This window comes from Macaca fascicularis, chromosome 5 (assembly GCF_037993035.2).
Source record: "Macaca fascicularis isolate 582-1 chromosome 5, T2T-MFA8v1.1".
NCBI lineage: Eukaryota > Metazoa > Chordata > Mammalia > Primates > Cercopithecidae > Macaca > Macaca fascicularis.
In genome coordinates this window covers 160,701,061-160,721,525 of record NC_088379.1, presented here as the reverse complement: position 1 = coordinate 160,721,525, position 20,465 = coordinate 160,701,061, and the positions used below count along the sequence as shown (strand labels likewise).

At 35.1% G+C, this 20,465-nt stretch overlaps 1 protein-coding gene across 4 annotated transcripts in view; it reads right to left on the bottom strand.

Moving 5' to 3' along the window:
- Positions 1-1,981: 1,981 nt before the first annotated feature.
- The window catches only part of GUCY1B1 (guanylate cyclase 1 soluble subunit beta 1), a 48,537-nt gene continuing 30,053 nt past the window's right edge, over positions 1,982-20,465 (bottom strand). For all 4 annotated transcript variants that reach the window (XM_015450962.3, XM_005556150.4, XM_065545637.1 and 1 more), the window contains 10 exons: positions 19,641-19,838; positions 15,654-15,884; positions 14,285-14,401; positions 13,219-13,352; positions 9,637-9,834; positions 6,981-7,218; positions 5,815-5,955; positions 4,833-4,987; positions 4,354-4,480; positions 1,982-3,186 (listed from right to left, as the gene is read on the bottom strand). In XM_015450962.3, the coding sequence (XP_015306448.1) occupies positions 3,163-3,186; positions 4,354-4,480; positions 4,833-4,987; positions 5,815-5,955; positions 6,981-7,218; positions 9,637-9,834; positions 13,219-13,352; positions 14,285-14,401; positions 15,654-15,884; positions 19,641-19,838 (1,563 nt within the window). In that variant the 3' untranslated portion in view covers positions 1,982-3,162. The remainder of the gene's footprint in view (positions 3,187-4,353; positions 4,481-4,832; positions 4,988-5,814; positions 5,956-6,980; positions 7,219-9,636; positions 9,835-13,218; positions 13,353-14,284; positions 14,402-15,653; positions 15,885-19,640; positions 19,839-20,465) is intronic.

Genomic DNA, 20,465 nt, shown 5'->3' with positions numbered 1-20,465 from the left:
CTTGTTGACCCTCCTGTTTTTTCATGACATGTGCTGTCCACGATTCAACTATAACAATATCTATTATCAATGATTTGTAAATTTGCATTTCTTAGATTACCTTTTAGTCTTCCTGAAATGGCAAGCCAAAGTTCCAACTCCTCTGATTTCTTTGTATTTCGATTAGATCTGCCAACAACTCTAGTGAGTGGTTATTATAATCTCTGTTTTACAATGACCTAACCAGGTTACACAAAGGTTAAATGACTTTACCAATATCATGGAGCTAGTAACAGGTTGTTTGGAAACTCAAAGCAGTTTGGCCCAACTTGAAAAAACGAAGTTCTATTCTCTCCACACATTAATGCTACTTGAAAATAATTGTTTTTTAAAAATGTGTTCGTCAGAGCGTCAAAGCCATGCCTAATATTAGACGCCTTTCCTCTAAGCTCAGTTACCTTTCTATATCCTCCACCACATGTAATGGAATCATAAAACTACCCACTAAGCAAGCCAGAAGCTTTCTACTTGGCCCTAACCTTCTTCTCATCCCCTTTGGCCTGTGCGTTATTATGCACTTTTAATGTGAATCTTGACTGCTCTTCAATTAGTCTCCTGTCCTGCCATCACCTTAAAGCAAGCCTATGCATGAAGTACAGTAGCCCCCTAATACCACCCTTAAACCAGGCTTTTTCCCTCTAAATCAACCCCTGCACCAACGTCAGCATGATTTTCTCTAAGCACAAATTTAGCAGTGCCATTTTTGTGCCTCCTCTTTTCTACAGTCTCATTTATTATTCCTCACTCCCTTCAAATCTGGCTTCCAGCCCCACTGCTCGAAGAGGCTGCTCCCTCCATTTCTTTGTTCAACAAATATTTGTCAAGTGACTATTTTGTGGAAGGTTCAAGGAATATCTGGGGAAAGAGGAACTATTTTAGCCATAAGAAACTTAAAGCCTAATAAGGAATCTTATACATAAACAGATTATGTGTGAACCATTGTAAAGATCCTGGGACAATAGGGGAAGCTAAACTTGCCTAAAAGGGACATTTCCAATAAGAGGATATTGAGCTGAGTCTTAGCAAGAAATGAGTTTGCAGCAGGGTGTGGGTAGAGGGTATTCAGACAGAGCAAAGCATAGAATTACAAAGGTAACAATTAGCAGATAAGGCTGGTTAAGGTGACAACGTTTGCATGCTTTGCCAAGGTGTACAGACAATGAGTAGCATTTAAGTGATGGTAGGCAGGAAAGCAATTTGGATTTGTAAAAGACCACTCTGCCAGCAATTTGAGTGTGGAATAAGATGGCAAAGATAGGAAGTAGCCAGATTTATAGGGAAGATCTTGCAGTTGTTCAGGTTACACATGATGAGTGTCTGGACTTAGGAGAGTGTCGGCAGCATAAAGTCGAGATTTAAAAATTGCAAGATGTAAAAACTGGAATATGAGGTATGCAAACGCAGAGATGTTTTGTTCAATGACACATCTCAAACATCTTGAGCAGTGCTGACCGAAAGTAGATGCTAAATAAATATATGTAGGATTCTGGGAAGATGTCAGTGTCATTGTAGTTTCTGAGTATTCCTAAATCTCCCCCCAAAATAGGCATAATAACTGTCCCCACTTACCCCTTTTCTCTCAAGTTACTCTTTCTCTAAGTATTATTTCTGTATTTGAATATATTTCTTCATTATGAACATCGCATATTTTCATTACTTGTATATATGTCTATAATCCCTGAATGATTCAGAGCTCTTTAAGTAAGCTGATGACATTCAGTATTTAACTGTTTCCCCTTCCATGTCCAGTCTTTATTTCCTGTCATTTTGTTGGTATTAAAAAGAAATATCGCATTTAAGAATATGCTGTCTATGAGGAGTCAGTGAAAATTTATAATGGTAGCAAATAGGCAAAATTGTAAAATGTATTTACAAAATAGTGGCATTAATAAAATGAAAAATAATGTTAATATCATTTTTATTGAAATAAAAAGTGTATAGAGACAAGTGAAAAAAATAATTTATTGCAGATTCTTTTACACATTAACATGGAACATTTATACATATATCGAGGTGCTGATATGAAATACTAAATTTAAAGGCAAACATTTTTACACAAAAGTAGTTGCACTCTATTTTATAAAGATAATAAGTTATCAGAGAGATTTAAGAACTAGAGGCCAATTATTCCAATAGTAATGCATTCTATGCTGATATTAAACTAAAATTTTCTGAACATGATATCCTGGATATAATCACATTCTTCTAAGCTAAAGAAAGGGAGCTCATTTCTGGGAATACAAAACCAAGAAGGGCTCTAACAGCAGTATCCCAGCAGTATGTTTCCAGATTTATTCTTGCATGTGGTTGGAGCTCCCAACATTTAGCCTGAACTAATGTAACAGCTCAATGTGAAACAATGCAGCTTTCTGTAACAGCCGCCTATGGTTAATGAGATTTAATACAGGGGATACAGTTACAAATGATAGCATTTTAGAAGAATTATAATTGCCACATGATTTGAATTAGTAACCAAATACTTTAATAACAGAAACGGGTATTCTATATTTCCAAAAGGAAAGTAGCATACTTCAAAATAGTCACTATTTTCTTGGCATGATATATTAATTCTCACTTTGGGAGTCTGAAAATAAATTGCATTTTTCCCCTAAAACTTAGAATTCACTCCTTTAGAAAATGATTTCTATAATGATATACACCAACATGATATAAACTTTATTACATATTATAGTCATTAAAATATACATATACATATATATGGAGCACTAAACAGATTTGGTAAACCATGATATAAATATACACATGGTCAAATACTGTTCAGTTTCATTTAACTAAATTCAACAAATATTCATTGGGTGCCCACTACTTGCAGATCACCATGCTAGGTAATGCTTGTAGTAGATTTTAAGACACATGAAGCTCACATCAGCCACATCAAAAGTCAAACTTTAGATAATATATTAAAGCCTAAAAAAATAATAAAAAGCAGAGCTAAAGTTGAATAATGGATAGTGAGAGATACACCTAGAAGAAAGGCTTGGGGTAATTGACAAGGACAAAAGAAAATCTGTATCCGTAGGGAAGAACTGCTCCTGGGCTTGGCATGTGTTAGGAGAAAACTGGAACCTAGTCTGCGCTCCTCTTCACCCCATAATCCAAGATTCAGTCATCATCCTGCTTTGTTTCCTTAAAAAGGCAGAAGAAAAGAGGGATTGATTTACAGTGAAAATGAAGTTTATAAAATCAATTAAATATATTTTTCTCTTTATGAGAGTGTGATCCACGTTCACATCTACAGTTTCTGTAAATCATTCCCACCATAATTCTGGGGAAAACAGGACCACACGACTAAGATGACCAATGTTTGAGGTAGTTACGGTTTAGGTTATCAGAAGAACATCAATAAGCATTTCCACCTCATAGGAAAATGATTTAATGTTAAACCAGGTGAAAGAAGATAAATATTTCCAACCCTGGCATTCTATTCCCTTTAGAAGTTGCTATGCTCTAAAAGCATTTTTAGAGAATGTATACATACCAAAAGAGAAATATGAGCATGTAGTCTTATCCCCCATGAAGAAACAACACATCAACAGGGTAACAAAGTATCAAACCTCCTTCTGATGCCACACTTTACAAAAGGCTAGGAAGAGGCTAGCCATGATCTTAGTGTGTGCAAGGCCTCTATGAGAGGTGTGATTCCACTTTGGATGTGCCACTGTTCTGAAGTCCATTCCAGCACATGGGCTCTGCCTGGAGTATAACCACAGTACTAGAAAGAACTTAAATCTTCCATAAGGAAGTAACCGGATTCTAGCAAGTTAAAAATCACTCATCCATCTAGGAGAAACACACATGAGGGACTAAGATTTCCAAAATTCCCCAATCACTCCATAGAAAGATAGCCTGGCCCTTAAAAGGATCTTAAGCTTCATGGTTAGGAAACCTCCCATGAACTACAGCCCTTATTTAATGACGCTGGTGATCTCAGAGCCAACTTAGAGAGCTGAGGAAAAGAAGGGTTAGGGGAGCCCCTCACAGCCCACTTACCTCTGAGCCAGACTACAGAGGAAGAGCAAAACAACCACAACAGCAAGAAAAAAAGCAGCCTTCTCAATCCAGTCCATTGGGTTAATTTCATTAGAGGACAAAAGTCACTAAAGTATCCCCTAAAAAGTACTTATCATTGTAACCAGCTCGTTAATGTTCAGTTATGTCCCCTGCTTTACTTAAAAGTCAATTTCTGTTAGCAAGAATTATTTTCAAATGAAATACATTTTCAGTGATTACGCTTTAGTTTTCCATACTTATACTGTGTCTTAAGTACACAAATTATACTTTGATTATTCATACCTCTGTTCCTGTATTTTTTCTGGATAGAAACCAAACTTGCATTGGTTCTTTTTTGCCCTTCATGGACACTGGGCCTCTGTGCTCCAAATGGAATTGTGGATCTGAATTTTCTGGAGACATAAGACATCTAAAAGACAAGGGAAGGGGAGTAGAGAGAGAAGCATACAAAAGTTTTATGGAGAAGGTGACAGGTACCATGTTATAAACTGAGACGGCAAGAACAAATGCTGAAGTTGTACTGAAAGGTAACTCGAAGTTTTAGAAACAATGATCATATCAGGATTTCCTAAGATGATGTGAAATCATATAAAATGGAAATAATGCACAATCTTCTCAAATAAAAAATAAACAATTCTACAAGTGGTAGGGAAGAGTGGTGGTGATAACTCTGTTAAAGCAATAAAATCTCTTAGAATTAAACCACATGTAAAGACACATTTTCTTTGCAAATCAGTAAATACCAAGACATTTTCTCTCACCTGTATGTATATTCAGACACATTTATTTTTCCCTTTTCTCCTGTGGTTTCTGTTCGGCTTGTGAGGTTGACGGTATTTCCAAAAAGACAGTATCGAGGCATCCGCTGTCCTATGACACCTGTAACTACCTCTCCAGTGTGTATCCCTATTGTTATCTGCAAAAAAGCAAGCTTTGCTTCAATCACTTTCATCACTAACACATGAATTTTTTTTTTTAACTTTACTTTAAGTTCTAGCATACATGTGCAGAACGTGCAGGTTTGTTACACAGGTATATATGTGCCATGGTGGTTTGTTGTGCCTATCAACCCATTATCTAGGTTTTAAGCCCCACATGCATTAGGTCTTTGTCCTAATGCTCTCCCTCGCCTTGCCCCCAACCCCCCAACAGGCCCCGGTGTGTGATGTTCCCCTCCCTGTGTCCATGTGTTCTCATTGTTCAGCTCCAATTTATGAGTGAGAACATGCGGTGTTTGGTTTTCTGTTCCTGTAACACATGAAGTTTTGCTTACTTTATATTACAGAATAATGTAGAGTCATCATATAACATCATAAGAGATCTCTATAAGAATTTCAAGCATATTACCGACAACTTCAAAAGCCCTCCACGAAATCTCTGTCTCCCCAGAGAAATATCCTGTCTCAAGAGAAACATTTGAAATCTGAAGATTTCAAAGATACGAATCTAGTAACTTACATGAGACATGAGAGAGATTTTTAAAAACAAACTAGAAGGTACAAGAGGTTTTTTTCTCATCCCCATGACTTTCAGTACATGAAACAGACTAGACAATTTCAAACAGGTAGACAAATCTCTATGTCTATGAAATAATGTAGTACAATAGGCTGAATGAAATACTATAGCTTTTGTTGTCAAGACACCCTTCTTTATACACATTAATGATTTTCTGGTCAGCAATATGAATCAATTGTCCGAAAAGTTTTATACACCATTATTACAATATCTACATCATTTACTAACCTGAACAGATTCCCCATCTACTTGTACCTGGCCAGCAATTTCCATCATGTCCAAGGCCAGGTGGCAGATGGATCGTGCATGGTGAATGCATGGCTCTGGTAAACCACTCACTGTCATATACTTGTCACCAACAGTCTCCACCTAATAGTACATATATTTAGATGTTCATTCGTTAGCATAAAAAAGACTATTTCATGTGTTACCCTAATAAAAACCATGTTTTTTCAAGGCTACCAACAACTTTAAGCTTCCCTCCCTCTTTAACTCTCATAGAATTTCTAATACATTCAACTCCAGCAAAATGAAATCTTGAATTACTTATAATTTACACACATGACAGACACTTGGGGTCTTTGATGATGGGCAGGTACAGATATAGAATTATTTTTGCTTTAGTAAGCAATTAATTTCTCACCTCAGATCACCTTATAATTCAGAAGAATAATTTTTTACATTTCTCCCTAAAACAGCAATGGCTTGATGGCATGGAGAGCCACCATTTGAAGTTCAGTGATTTATCATGGTCATTAATCATTTATTTTTATGATGTGCTCACCACATGCTACAGTGTACCTCAGAAAATGACTATAAAATAAATAGTCTTTGTGTAGTTATATTACCCCAGATACCTAGGGATGGTTTACTTAACATTCTTGCCTTTATGCAGCAATATTCCACTGACTTCTTTTTTCCAATATTATATTTATTTCTAAATGAAACAAAGGGTAAAAACACCTTATAAATGTTTATCTTCTTCAAGTTGATGTTATCTAAACACAAATCTAAGTCCTTCTCACGCTCCATGACTTATATATCTCAGTAAAAATGTCTCTTGCAGAGCACCAAACTGAATGCTATGTTTATACTAAATGGGATAAACAGCCTGTCCAGATTTGTTAGCCTAAGTGCAAATCAGATGGTGAACATTTCATTTTAACCAGGCAATCACCCACTCCATGAAACATTCATTGTGGTTACAAGGAAGAGACAGTTTTATAACAAAAGGTAATTATTTAAGAAAATGGTAAAGAGTGAATACACGGAGGCTCACTGTACTCAAGGCTGCAGTGCTGGAGTCAGAGAACTGTGACGGCATGGCCTCTGGAGGGGAGGCTCAGAATGCCAGCCTCCGGATAGCTCTGCCGTCAGCGATAATGAAGACTTGCCTTATAAACAAATGGGTTTTTCCGGGAATCAGTCAGTGTGTCAAATCTGGTGTAGAGGTCGTTGAGAAGGTTTACGATCTTCATGGCCCCTTCTCCAGATGCATGTTTGCTACAGAAAGCATTGAAGCCCACAATGCCACTGAAGAGGATGGTCACATTGTCATATCTTTTGGCAGGCACTGGACGCTTGTGCCGCAGCTCATTGGCAACAGATGGAGGAAGGACAGAATACAGCAATCTGTTCAGTGGAATCAGGAGAAAGCCACTGTAAGAAATGCTGGGAAAGCCCTTAGTGCTTCTGCTGTCCCTTTCACATAGCATCAATGTCATTTGTACTTTAAAGGCCTGGATTCTAGCAGGACATCCTCTAAAATTAGCATCAAATATTAGCCATATTTATAAGCAAGGACTTACAGAAAATATAAATTATTTGTTCATTCTAATCACATAAAACATCTGCAAGCCCAAACTAGTTCAAACCAAATCAAAATAAGCCAAGCAAACAGACAAAACAAAAAGACTGGTAAGAGAAAATCAAAGTTTTCATTTGTAGTCCTGTATTCTGACCCTGCTATTGTGATAGTCACAGTATGAAGACCGTCATTACCAGCACCTAAAACATGATATGAATAGCACAGTAATAGAAACAGGATTGCCTCTCAGAATAAGAAATATATCTCTATTTTTGGTAAGTAATATTAAAAGAAGCAGAATTTCTCTCCAGTCTCATTCATGCCTCACTCCTCCAGAGAAGAAACTGATCAAACCAGCGGAAGTTGGTCTAGAATATAAAATATTTTATTTCTTTAGGCACAACTGAGACTAGTATGGTAGCACAGTATACTACTACTACTATGCTAAGGGACAAATGTGAGCACACAGGAGGAGGATGACAGCTGATGAATTTAGAGGCAAAGAAGCAGAAACTAGACCTATGGGCTCTGGATTGGAAGACTCGAGAGGAACAAATGAGGCCTTCCTGCCTTTTTCTTCCTACCTTTTGCTCTAGAGCAAAAGGGCATATGTGGGAAGTTTAAATATGCAAAATAGAGCTGAGCTCTCAATATTTTTCCTAGTCATAGTAAAATTTCTCCAGTCTTTCATTTTCAACTTTTAAACATTGAATGTTTTATAAAATATTAAAGCTATATTTGAATAGTAAGTAAGAACAGTAGAACTACTTAGCTTTAAAGAAAATTAATAGTAAATGGTTTCTAACGACATCACCTTGAAACCCAAGTATCTACAAAAACCAAATTCTAAATCTAATAATCTAAAAAATAATATAAGGATTTTTGAAGCACAGTAACTCGAAATGGTGCAAATAGTTCCTGAATGTGAAACCTACCTGGGGAATCCAAACAAAGAAGTAATTCTGTGATAAGTACTTATCAGCTACTCTTATTAAAGACAAGGCCACTGTTTAACTCCCAGCAACTCCCAGGTTTCGACTTCTGGTCTGGGAAGAGAAGCTAATACTCTGCTTAAGCTGACAATTTAGGAAAAAAAGTGAATTAAGAGTTTTTTCAGTACAGAATATCTTGGATATGTCATAATTTAAAAGATATATTTATATATATATCTTTTATAATCTTTATACATAGTTATATATATAATCTATATATATAATCTATATATATGTTTATAATCTTTATAGTGCTGGTTATTATCTATCATGAATGTAGATATTAGCAAATTGGGTCACAATACAAAAAAATGAAACCTAGATGATTTTCTAATACAAACAGCCAAAAGAGAATACTGAGTAACTCAAACCTACAAACCAATGAAACTTTGAACGTTAGTCCTAAGGTCTTAGAAGCACCACAAAATGTTTATATAAACGTTAAAAAATGAACACATAAGAACCTGGGTAAAATAGCTTATAAATGTCAGTTTAATTAGCGTATGAAAGCAAGGCCAAGTAGTATGCATGCTATGTACTTACTTAAATACATTTCTTGAAAATGAAGTATTATCTTTCATGTCCTTGCCCAATAATTCATAATTCAATCCACCACTCATAGAAATGTTTTATATTTTGGTATTTTTGTGAATGTGTGTCACTATAGATGTAATTATTGTCATTACATATGATATTACAATTTGTCAGATTCATTTATTTCTAACCCTAAATTCAAGGTCCCAGAAAAGAAATTTTTAAAAATTTAAAATTTTAAACATTTTTAAATTAATTTAAAAAATTTTTTTAAATTAATTTTAAAGTTAATTTTAAAAAATTAACATGGCCAATGATAAGTTCATTGTGCAGAGCAGCTCTCTGCATGCGGCAGTCCCCAGCATACTGAAGATGGTCAATATATAACTCTTGTATGAAAGAATGCGTGAATAAATGATAAACTTTAATTTTTGAACTAAATTTGAATTTGAGTTATTCTCATCATTTTCCAAAAGATATTTTGGCATATATTATTCCAACTTGGCTTCTAAAAATAGAAGACATATTTCCACTACCATTAAGACTGGTTTATTTCCTTAAGCATAATTTCTTTTTAAAAGCAATGTGAAAGATTTTATTCACTACACCAGAGCTATTACAGGTCACATGGCTTTTTAGTCTGTTTCCCAATCTTAAATATAGTAGAGTCACAATATGTTATGAATAACAGTAGTGCCCTAAGCGTTACATTCTTACGTGTCTGTCTTTTTCTTTTCATCTTCCAGGGCTCTTAATGTGAGCTGTAGCCTGTCAGTGAGGATTTCCAGTTCTTGGGTGAGTTTGTATTCCTCTCTAAATTGTTCTCCCAAAAGAACGAGATCGCGCGTGGCATCATGCAGAGGGATGTCACTTAGATACAGGCCTCTCCTTGTCAAATCGTCCAGGTTCATGACACTGTCATAGGAAGAAATGAGGCAAGATCATTCTCAACATATACACACGACAATGCAACCCTGATTTCTGTCAAGGAATCTGATCCTGCCACCTCCTACCATTCAAAACATCAGGCTGAAGACAATCAAATTTTAGAGAATCGAACGAAGATCGTGAGTGTATTCTCTTAGATATTTAAACATCTACCAAAAAGCAGTGAACTTGAGATGCATTTTTGCCAGATTGCACTTTTTGGTGCCATCAGTCTAAATTGAAACGATCCTGGAGAAAACATCTCTATGATAAATGTTGAGGTATTTAATACAGTGTGTAATTAATTATTCTCAATTTTTTTCTCATTATAAGGAGAGGAAAAAAATCTATCCTTATTCACTTTCTCAAGAATAATAGTGCTTCTTTTGATTAAGTATTTCATTTTGCTTTCTGTATTCTATGAATCTTGTAACTGGTTATTTTTTCCTTCTGGAAACAATGAGTAAAAATTCCCAACCACGTTTATGACCTATCCTCAGCATGTAATTTATGTACCTAAGACTATGTGTCGTTCTTACTTCTGGCTCTCATGTCTTCTTTTCCTTTGACAAATTTTTCTCATTTATTTGAAATATTATTCAATCTTGCTGAATTCTATGCATCATCATTGTAACTTGTGTCATTTTTCCAACAATATAATAATGTTTACTATTTCAGTGATGATCTGACAAGTAAAAAGTTAACTGCTTTTTAAAAATGTACTCTTTGAGGCTGGGCACAGTGGCTCACATCTGTAATCCCAGGACTTTGGGAGGTTGAGTTGGGCAGATCACTTGAGGCCAGGAGTTCAAGATCAGCCTGGCTAACATGATGAAACACGTCTCTACCAAAAGTATAAAAATGAGCTGACTGTGGTGGCTCGTGCCTGTAGTCCCAGCTACTCGGGAGGCTGAGGCAGGAGAATTGCTTGAACCCAGGAGCAGGAGGCTGCAGTGAGCCGAGATCACACCACTGCATTCTAGCCTGGGCGACAGAGCGAGACTCCATCTCAAACAACAACAACAACAACAGCAGCAACAACAACAACAACAACAAAACTAATTGGTTAAAATGGCATAAGGTTATATCTTTGGCTTGAAGTTTTTTAATGCAATGACATTACTTCTGGCCACTGAGAATAATAATTACTCTAAAATGAAAAAATTTAGTTATGACTTCGGAGAATCTGGGATTAATAATTTGAAGAATTTTGAATTAATCCTATCCAAAATTCTTCAAAAGGGATGACTTTGCAGAATTTTGGATTAATGCAATACATTCTCAGCAGCAATGTCTAAAAAGCAAAGCAAAAATTAGCATACCTATAAAGAAAATAAAAGAATCAAAGATTTTACTAATGAAATACACGATATCTTTTAATTTTGTTAAAACGGATACGTAAGTCCACTTGCAGAAAAAGACACATCTAGAAAGAGGCCAGATCATCGGCCAAAGCTATACCAGACCTGCCTAGGAGCAGAGAAAAAACATGACTGTAAGTTCAAAAATGAATGGTTAAGAATGCTCATACTGAGATACAAAACTTACATCATAAAGGTCTCATGGTTCTCAAAATGTCCTGTATCATTATGTTAATGAACCATTAAGATTTTTCTAAATTTAAACGAATCATCTTAGAATTATTTTACAAGTAAAACTACTTTTAATTGATCTTTCGTTTATGTAGTGTGAGTACAAATCTTCCTACACACCTGAGCATATCTCATAGGACAATCTGCAGTTTTCTCACTGGGTGATGTCTGCATATGGGAATTAACAAATAAACTCCAAATTTCCTGCTTTTATTTCTGAGGAAACCTTTCTTTCCATAAATAGAAATTACCCCTAATGAGAAGCTGACATTTTCCTAAGCTCAACCTGCAAAGGGGCAGAAGAAGAAAACACTTACTGATAGCAGATGGGACCTCTTTAGATCAATGTAGCTTATTATTTTTTTTAAAAAAGGGTTTATGTTTCTTAGTTTTGTTTCTTTTATTTGCGTGATATTTATTTCTCAGGGAAAGACATCCATATCCTTATATTATTGGATACATTATTCTTATATGTTATAGTTAAACAATATTTAATTAACCTTAAATATATTTGTCAATTAACTATATAATATTCTTTTTTCTTTTCTTTTCTTTTTTTGAGACAGAGTCTTGCTCTGTTTCCCAGGAGTGCAGTGGCATGATCTCGGCTCACTGCAACCTCTGCCTCCTGGGTTCAAGCGACTCTCCTGCCTCAGTCTCCCTAGTAGCTAGAATTACAGGCGCCCACCACCACACCTGGCTAATTTTTGTATTTTTAGTAGAGACGGGATTTCACTATGTTTGCCAGGCTGATCTCAAACTCCTGACCTTGTGATCCACCCGCCTCGGCCTCCCAAAGTGCTGGTATTACAGGCATGAGCCACTGTGCCAACGATATATTATTCTTATTTGGCCTTATATATTATTGTTATGTAATGTGCAATACAATAGTAATAATATAAAAGGAGGTTGTTACAAAGTTCATTATATTTTTCAGAAAACTTAAGACCACATTTTTAAGTGAAAAGTGATCATGGTGGAATTCAAATTAAATTTTTAACCAATAGCTCACCAAAACATGCCTTCTTGACTGTGTTATTACATAATGCACATACACTTTGTTTATACAAAATTATGAATGCACAGAATATCATCTTATGATAATCCCCACAATTATCTTTTCTATTGTTCTGAAGCAAATTTAGACATAATTTTTATATTCTGAATTCCCATGTATCTCCCAGGAAAATGCTTTCCCAAATTGGAAAACAACAATCTATAGTTTTATTTTTCTCTGATGTTTATTTAAAATCACATTTTACATACATTTTAACTGAATATACTTGGAACAGTGTATTTGGATTAGAGTAGGTAAATATTTTTAATTAAAAATAGTTCAAATCCAGAAAGAGACCCTTTAGATTTTTTGCTAACATACTATAGAAAAGATAATTTTTTGGTGTCAAATATACCAATGTATTTATTACGCCATCCTATTAGCTGCTTTAAAAATTTGCTTTTGTACATAATGCCTATTTTGAAGGTCCAAAAGTATAGAATGAGCTTACTGCAGATTATTTGTTCCATGGTGTAAGGGCATAAACACTCCACAAATGTATTAAGACGTGGCAAATAACATAAGAGTATGTGATTTCTTCTGTGTTTATTAGCAAATATTAAAAAAGATTATCATTGTTACAAAGTAATACATAACAAGGGTTGTAAAATCCAATTACACCTCAGAGGATATGTAAATGTCATGGAATAAAATATCGTGGCATTCCTTTGTTAGCTAAAGATAGGTACGGATAGTCATTATAATTAATCTAAAAACTATTACCTTGGTGAACACAGAAAAAGTATGCTATCTGCTTCAGGTAAGTAGATCATTTGACCCTTGAGACGTAAGCAGCTGATCTCAGTCCCAGTCAGTTCATCCTCACATTCTAATTTCTCCACATCCAACAATCCTTCCTTGAAAAAGCAAGATATAACCATTAACAAATGCGTTTCTCCCTACCTAAGAATTCAGCAATAAGGACACACATATCTCATTTCCCACCAAACCACAAAGCAGAATATGTACGTCATTAGAACAGAAGAGGGTCTTTCGTCAGAGTTCTGCCTGTAATAAGCCTAGTGGCTACCTTGCAACACTGCAGAAAAGTGACTGTCTCCTTTGAATTCAGGATAGTAACTGTGCTACTCTTCGCATAATTATTTCAAGCTTTTGTGAATCTTTTTTATCCCCCTGATTTTCCGGTATGGTTACAGCACACATTACCAGACACTACCAAACAATAAGCCAAGCCTCCCCATTCCCCCACCCTGTATTCATAAAGCAGCTGGAAACAGTCAGTTCTGAATACAGAAAGGATTAAATGAGTACTCTAGGAAACTGACTTTTGCTGTTTCTATCCCAAGAACACAAACTATGAGATCCCAGCACTATCTAAATTACCAACTGTGAGAATATTTTGTCACTTTTATTCACCCACAAAAATGCTACTAAGAACAATAGACAATTTAAGAAAGAATAAATAAGTGGTTTTGAGTGAAGTTCCCAAAAAAAAAAAAAAAAACCAAAATCTTTTTAGTTCTAATTTCTGAACTAAGGCATTGTACCTGTATAGGGAGTAAAATATGTTGGTTTTATGATGTGAAACAAGGCCATCTCAGAAAGACAGTTTCTAAAATTTACTTCTGTTAATTTTAATCAGCCGATAGACTTCCACAGCTTCTCAGGCAAACCAAAAACCAATAGCATTGCCTTTTAAATAGAACTTCCTTTGAGGTCTGCGTTTTATCTCTCTATATGTTCTCAGAGAATGTAATAATTTCCCCCCCGAAAACTTCTAATTTGTAACATACCTTTCTCACATTTAATGAAATAATATCTTGATTACCTTGCTTCTCAATACAAAAACCGTATTGATGTGCGAAAGGATCCCATGGAAACTAATATCAATATGAGGACGAACCAGTGAGAAGACAGAGAGAAGGCTGCAATTCCCAGGCTGGAGCTAAAATGTAGATAGACAGCAAAGAGTATCTAATCAGTTAAAATAGTTTTTATACTTTGATATTAGTCACTTGATTAAATCTGCTCAGTTATATTTAAAAATAGAAAATTATAATTATTATAATTCACGGGAAACTTAGCTGAACTATGAACTCAAATCTCAATCTCTACAACTCGGTGATTAAATGGACATTAAATAGTTGCAAGAACATGAAATCTGATATGGATTCAGATGACTAATATTCAAATGTAAGCTAGCACAAATTTACAATGCATTTTCAGAAGAAGAAAACATGAAAATCTATCTTTTAAAATGTACAGTGATATGTTAAATGTGTATGGTTTGAAATGAAATTAAAATACCAAAAACACGAGCAAACACTCTCTTAATATTTATCTAGAGGACTAAAAGCGAAAACAATAGGTAACACTGATTGATTGCTTGCAATAAACTAAGTGTTTTCCATATGCTTTCTATCCTCATACCAGAACAAAGAGAAACAGGCTGAGAGAGGTGAAATACCAAGTTCAAGGTCATACACTGAGGGACAGGCGGAGTCAATACTAGAGCCAGGGCAGCACACTACTCTGCTTCCATTTCACCTGATCCAATTGGGCTAATCCTGAATTTTCAAGTCTCTTTAATTACAAGCAAAAAGTATCTCGAAACACATGCCATATACAACTCCAAAAGTTAGTATATAAGAAAGAAAGAGTAAGCATAAAGATTTTACCAGTGGATCTGTCATAGAAGTTAACAGTAGGTTCTCATCATCATCCCAATTGCTTCCTTTGATACTTTTTCTACTCAATCCATGATCATCTCTATCATTTTGTGTTTTAGTGCCTTTTAAAATCCCCCCTTTTCCCTTAACACCATCAACAGTTGATTTTTAAAGCTATTTACAGATGGTAGATATCCAATGAATATTTATTCAGTGAATAAACAAACATATGAAAGGTGACTGTTACTAAAAAGTTACCCATTTTTTTCATTGAAACAAGTATACTGTTCTTATATAACATTCCTACTGTTTCTGTATGTGATTATTATAAAAAAATAATTGTTCTAGAGAAAGTTGTGGTATGCTCAAATACACTTAGTTCACAATTAAACAATTTGTGTAACTTACAATAAACTGCGTATTACCTAATACATAGTCAGAGGGTTAAATGAATGGATGACTGCCTGTAACAACAGTATTTCTATGGGCTTTAGTCTCAGACCCCAAGAAAGCGTGCTGTTATTTTACCTGGGGGAGAACTCTGTATATAGCATTGCCACACTGAGTGACCACTAGGTCCCGGTCAAATATTATATGAAAAGGAAAAGCTTTGCAGAATGTATATGGACTGATGCGTGATTCCTGGGTACCATTTTCTTCAAATCTGTCAAGATCTTCATAAAAATCCTCTTCTTTTGACTCTTTTTCTTCAATTAAAAATTGAGTATGATCACATTCTTCATTTCTTTGCTGAATAACCTGGATATCAAAGGGGGAAACGGCATGAATTGTCTTCATTTCAGTTCAGTTAAAATACCTAAATATAAAAAATGAGTTATGAATACTGCAGTTAGAAGATTAATTACAAAAATTCAATACATGTATGCAAATACTACATACGTCTAAACTAGGAAAATATTTCTGGACTTTGATCTATAAAATTTGAAGATTGAATAATCATTGTAAAATTACAAATCTGGTATCAGTTCCCCAGTATCCTATATGGTCTCTTTGGTAGAATTAGGGGGAAAAAAGCACTGGTGGACTCTGCCTTCTCAGCCAAGCACACTTGTATAGTGAACAACCTGAAAGCCGTAGAAGCTGGCACTATCAAAAAAGATTACAATGCTGTTTTAAAACAATGGGAAATAAAATGATAGAGATTCATATTCAAAAATAAATGCAACGTCATTTTAACTATCAATTGGCAAATATATAAAGTTACAATACCAGGCTAGGTGCAGTGGTTCACGCCTGTAATCCCAGCACTTTGGGAGGGTGAGGCGGGCAGGTCACCTGAGGTCAGGAGATTGAAACCAGCCTGGCCAACATGGCGAAATCCCATAAATTAACCAGGTGCTGTGGTGGGCGCCTATAATCCCAGCTACTCAGGAGGCTGAGGCAGTAGAATTGCTTGAACCTGGGAGGCTGAGATTGTAGTGAACCGAGATCACGCCATTGCACTCCAGCCTGGGCAATAGAGCGAGACTCCATCTCAAAAAAAGAAAAAAAAAGTTACAATACCAAATTAGATAAGGTACAGAAAAGGAGGCATCTCAAATACCACTGATGAGAAGGTATTTTGATTAATCTTTCTGAAGGATAAGTTGACAATAGGCATAAAAATTCCTTAAAATTTTGTGGATTCTTTGATTTAATTGCAAATCTAGAAATTCATTCTAAGGAAGTAATCGTAATTGTGAACTAATATCTATAATGTAAAAAAAATCCTACATTTCTAAAGTATTATTCACAGGCAAATACATTATTTTTTTTCTTTCCAAATTATCTTTATTAATTCAAATGGAAGTATTCAGAAGAGAATCTTTCATTTTCTTTCTTTTTTTTTAAATTATATTTTAAGTTCTAGGGTACATGTGGATAACGTGCAGGTTTGTTACATATGTATACTTGTTAAAGTATAGAATATTCCTTTTCTTTTTAGGTTAAGAAATTGTAAGCAATGAGTCCTCTTACAAAGGGAAAACTCCATCTCAACAGCGACCACACCCAAAAGGGAAAAAATTGGGGACAACATTTCTTCAGTTACAGGTAAATAAAAACAAAATGTTGCTCATTTTTCTTTTTTGTTTTGTTTTGTTTTCAGGAGTACACTGTCGCATTCTCTGAGATTTTAGAAAACAAATCACAATAACTATAGATGCTATTGTATATATTCTTTCAGATATATTTTAGAGCAAAACTAGGATGTTACTACTCTCACTGTCAGAATAACTTACTATATTGGTTAAATATTAGTATCCTTATTTATAATTTGAAAATTTTACCACATTAAGGTTGATTTCCCTAACTCAGAGACAAAGCAAGAGAGTCAACCTTAAATGTCAGGCCTAATTTTGATGTTCTACTCTGTTTCTATTTAACTAGAGAAACTGAATTTTATGTATCCTAAACTTATGAATTAATTATTCAATTCTAATTTTTTGCTTCGATCAAACTGGCAAAACGAATAGCTTTTCTAATCATATTTTTAACTTCTCATTGGTATATCACTTTATGATATGATCTAGTATTAATTATGTGGTTCAAATTGTCTGGTATCTCTGGACCTGATAAACTTAATGTGGGAATGCCTCAAGAAGTCAAAATAGTGCCTTTGAAAAAATTAAATACACAAAATATACTTATAAAATGCAAATATTTCAGAAGTTCATATTGAAGCACTTGAATAAATGGTCAGAAGAGAATTTAAATATTTTATAAAGTGAACCATATAATTAAGTAAACACTTGAGTTTCATACAGTTTGCTAAAGCCATCAATCTCCCATGCCAAAGATTCTAATACCACAGTAGTAGTAGTTTCCAAGTGGTCCTAATTTGTGTTTATCTCTGAAGTTTCTATGAACCAACCTCTTTCTCAGTCTGGTTAAGTAAAAACAAAACCAACAGTGCATACAATATGCATATAGGTTCACTCAGTATAGATGCTGTGTTTTTTTTGTTTTGTTTTGTTTTGTTTGTATTATTTTGAGAATGGAGTCTCGCTCTGTCACCCAGGCTGGAGTGCAGTAGCGGGATCTCGGCTCACTGCAACTTCCGTCTCCCGGGTTCAAGCGATTCTTCTGCCTTGGCCTCCAAGTAGCTGGGATTACAGGTGCTCACCACTATGCCTGGCTATTTTTTTTTTTTTTTATTTTTAGTAGAGACAGGGTTTCACCATGTTAGACAAGATGGTCTCAATCTCCTGACCTCGTGATCCCCCTGCCTTGGCCTCCTAAAGTGCTGGGATTATAGGCATGAGCCACTGCACCCGGGCGATACTGTGTTAGTTTAATGTCAAGAACAAAAGATTAGAAATGTGAGGTATATACTTTTTTGATTGAATACCAGTGAGATTCCCAATCATGGATGAATTGTGATACTTTACCCAAGGTTTTAATTTTTAAATGTCTGCATTTGATAATGCCATTTTATATGCAGTCCTACTTTCTATTAGGTTGCTGCAAAAGTAATTGTGGTTTTTACCATTACTAATGGCTGTAGAAAAATTATTGATGCACTTGGGAATCACCAACCAGTGCCATGTAAGAACTAACACCAACTTCTGAAAGAAAGAAAACCATGAACTCTAACATAACCTTACTAGATTAAATATGTGGAATACATTTCTAATTTAATTAAATGTTACTATTTTAATTTTGCATAGTACTCCACTTAAGGGTTTTAGACTTCCCAAGTGTGTTACAACATATCTATGATCTATAAGAAAGAATTGTCTATTAGGTTTTCTATGAATAAAGAAAGGTTGGAAAAGGTATCAATCTCCCCACTTTGGTCTCAAGTTTAAGGCTCCTGAGAATTGATTCTTGGGAATGAATATGCTGAACACATAAAAAGCAGCCTGACTAGGAGAGATATAAGGGCCAGAGATAAAGAGAAACAGTGATTCTCTTTGTGATACGGTTGCCCTATCAGTATCTTGAAATTAGCACTTAAAGCTAAGAGTGTGTATTATCAATAACAGCACAATTTTTAAAGTACCAGACCTGGCTTTTTTCACTAAGTAACCTGATTAAAAACAAAAACAAAAACAAACACTTTCATTCACAAAATCAGACATTCCAACTATATTTCAGGGCAGACAAAAATCAACAAGGAGATAATGTCCTATAAAATAATACTTAATTTTAGATTGCCTTAGAATTTGACTATCCATATTATGGATATTTTACACGCTGAAACCCACAGCTCAGTCAGTCACATATCCTTCTGCTTCCCAGCTGGTGTGTGTTCACAGGGAATGCAAAGTAAATTTCTTGTAGCCTTGGAATACATAATTAGAAAGAAAAATCTGCTGCCAGAAGGAAAAAATATCCTGTATAATGCGCTCCCAGGCCAAATATAGAAGACCGCTGGTCTTTCCACTGTTTTGGCTTCTATATACTTCCAGGGAAGAGCACTAACAGTGATAACTGCAGGTAAATTTAAAGAGTGTCATTTAAAATACTTTTACATGTCATCTGTGTTCAGAAGTCTCCACTGCTGTTTGTTACCTTCATGTCTATTTCAGTGCCATGGATTTGTTGAGCCACTGTTTTGATGATTCCAATGACAATATCCTGAAGTCCTTCTCTCTCTGAGTAGTAGTGCAGAATGAGTCCTTTGCCCTTTTCTGCATCAGTGCACCTAAAGGAAGGTGCACGCATTCCTGGGTAGATAGTAGCAAGGTGGTCGTGCAGAGCATCAAGGTTCTGCAGCAAAGAAGAAAGGGAGACCAATAAACAATGCTTCCGCAATGACAGCAGACTCTGGGAAAGCAAGTTATGAAAATGAGTCAAATCGAAGTCTAGTGGGCAGATCAGTAAAGCAGCACATGTAGCAGCACATCCTTCACTCCACCGAGATATCAGTAAAGCAAGTGCCACAGAGAAAATGAAACTAACATAGTAGAATTAAGAAAAATATCTGTGCTATGAATGGTTAGTACATTTTAAGAAAAGATAAACAAATGGGATTAAAAAAAATGGCCGAAACAGAAAAAACATAGTTAATGGCTAAGGCAAAGATACTCATATTTACAAGAGCTTGGGGCAGTTGTTTAGAGGTGTTCAACAACAGGAAATGCCCAAAGGACTCACACGTTTCCCTTCTGTTTATACTGCAGTTCTAAAACTTAATTTTCAACTCAAAAGAACCAAACTATGCCCAAATTATAAGCATATAAAACATAGGCATATTCTTTTGTGATTTCTATTTAACTATTCTAATATGTTAGAAATTAAAAATCTATTTCAGAAACTAAAGCAAGGTAATTTCTTCATGTTCTTTAATACGCTATCATCAAGGTGGAGTTTCATAGCTAATCTGTGAAATAACTA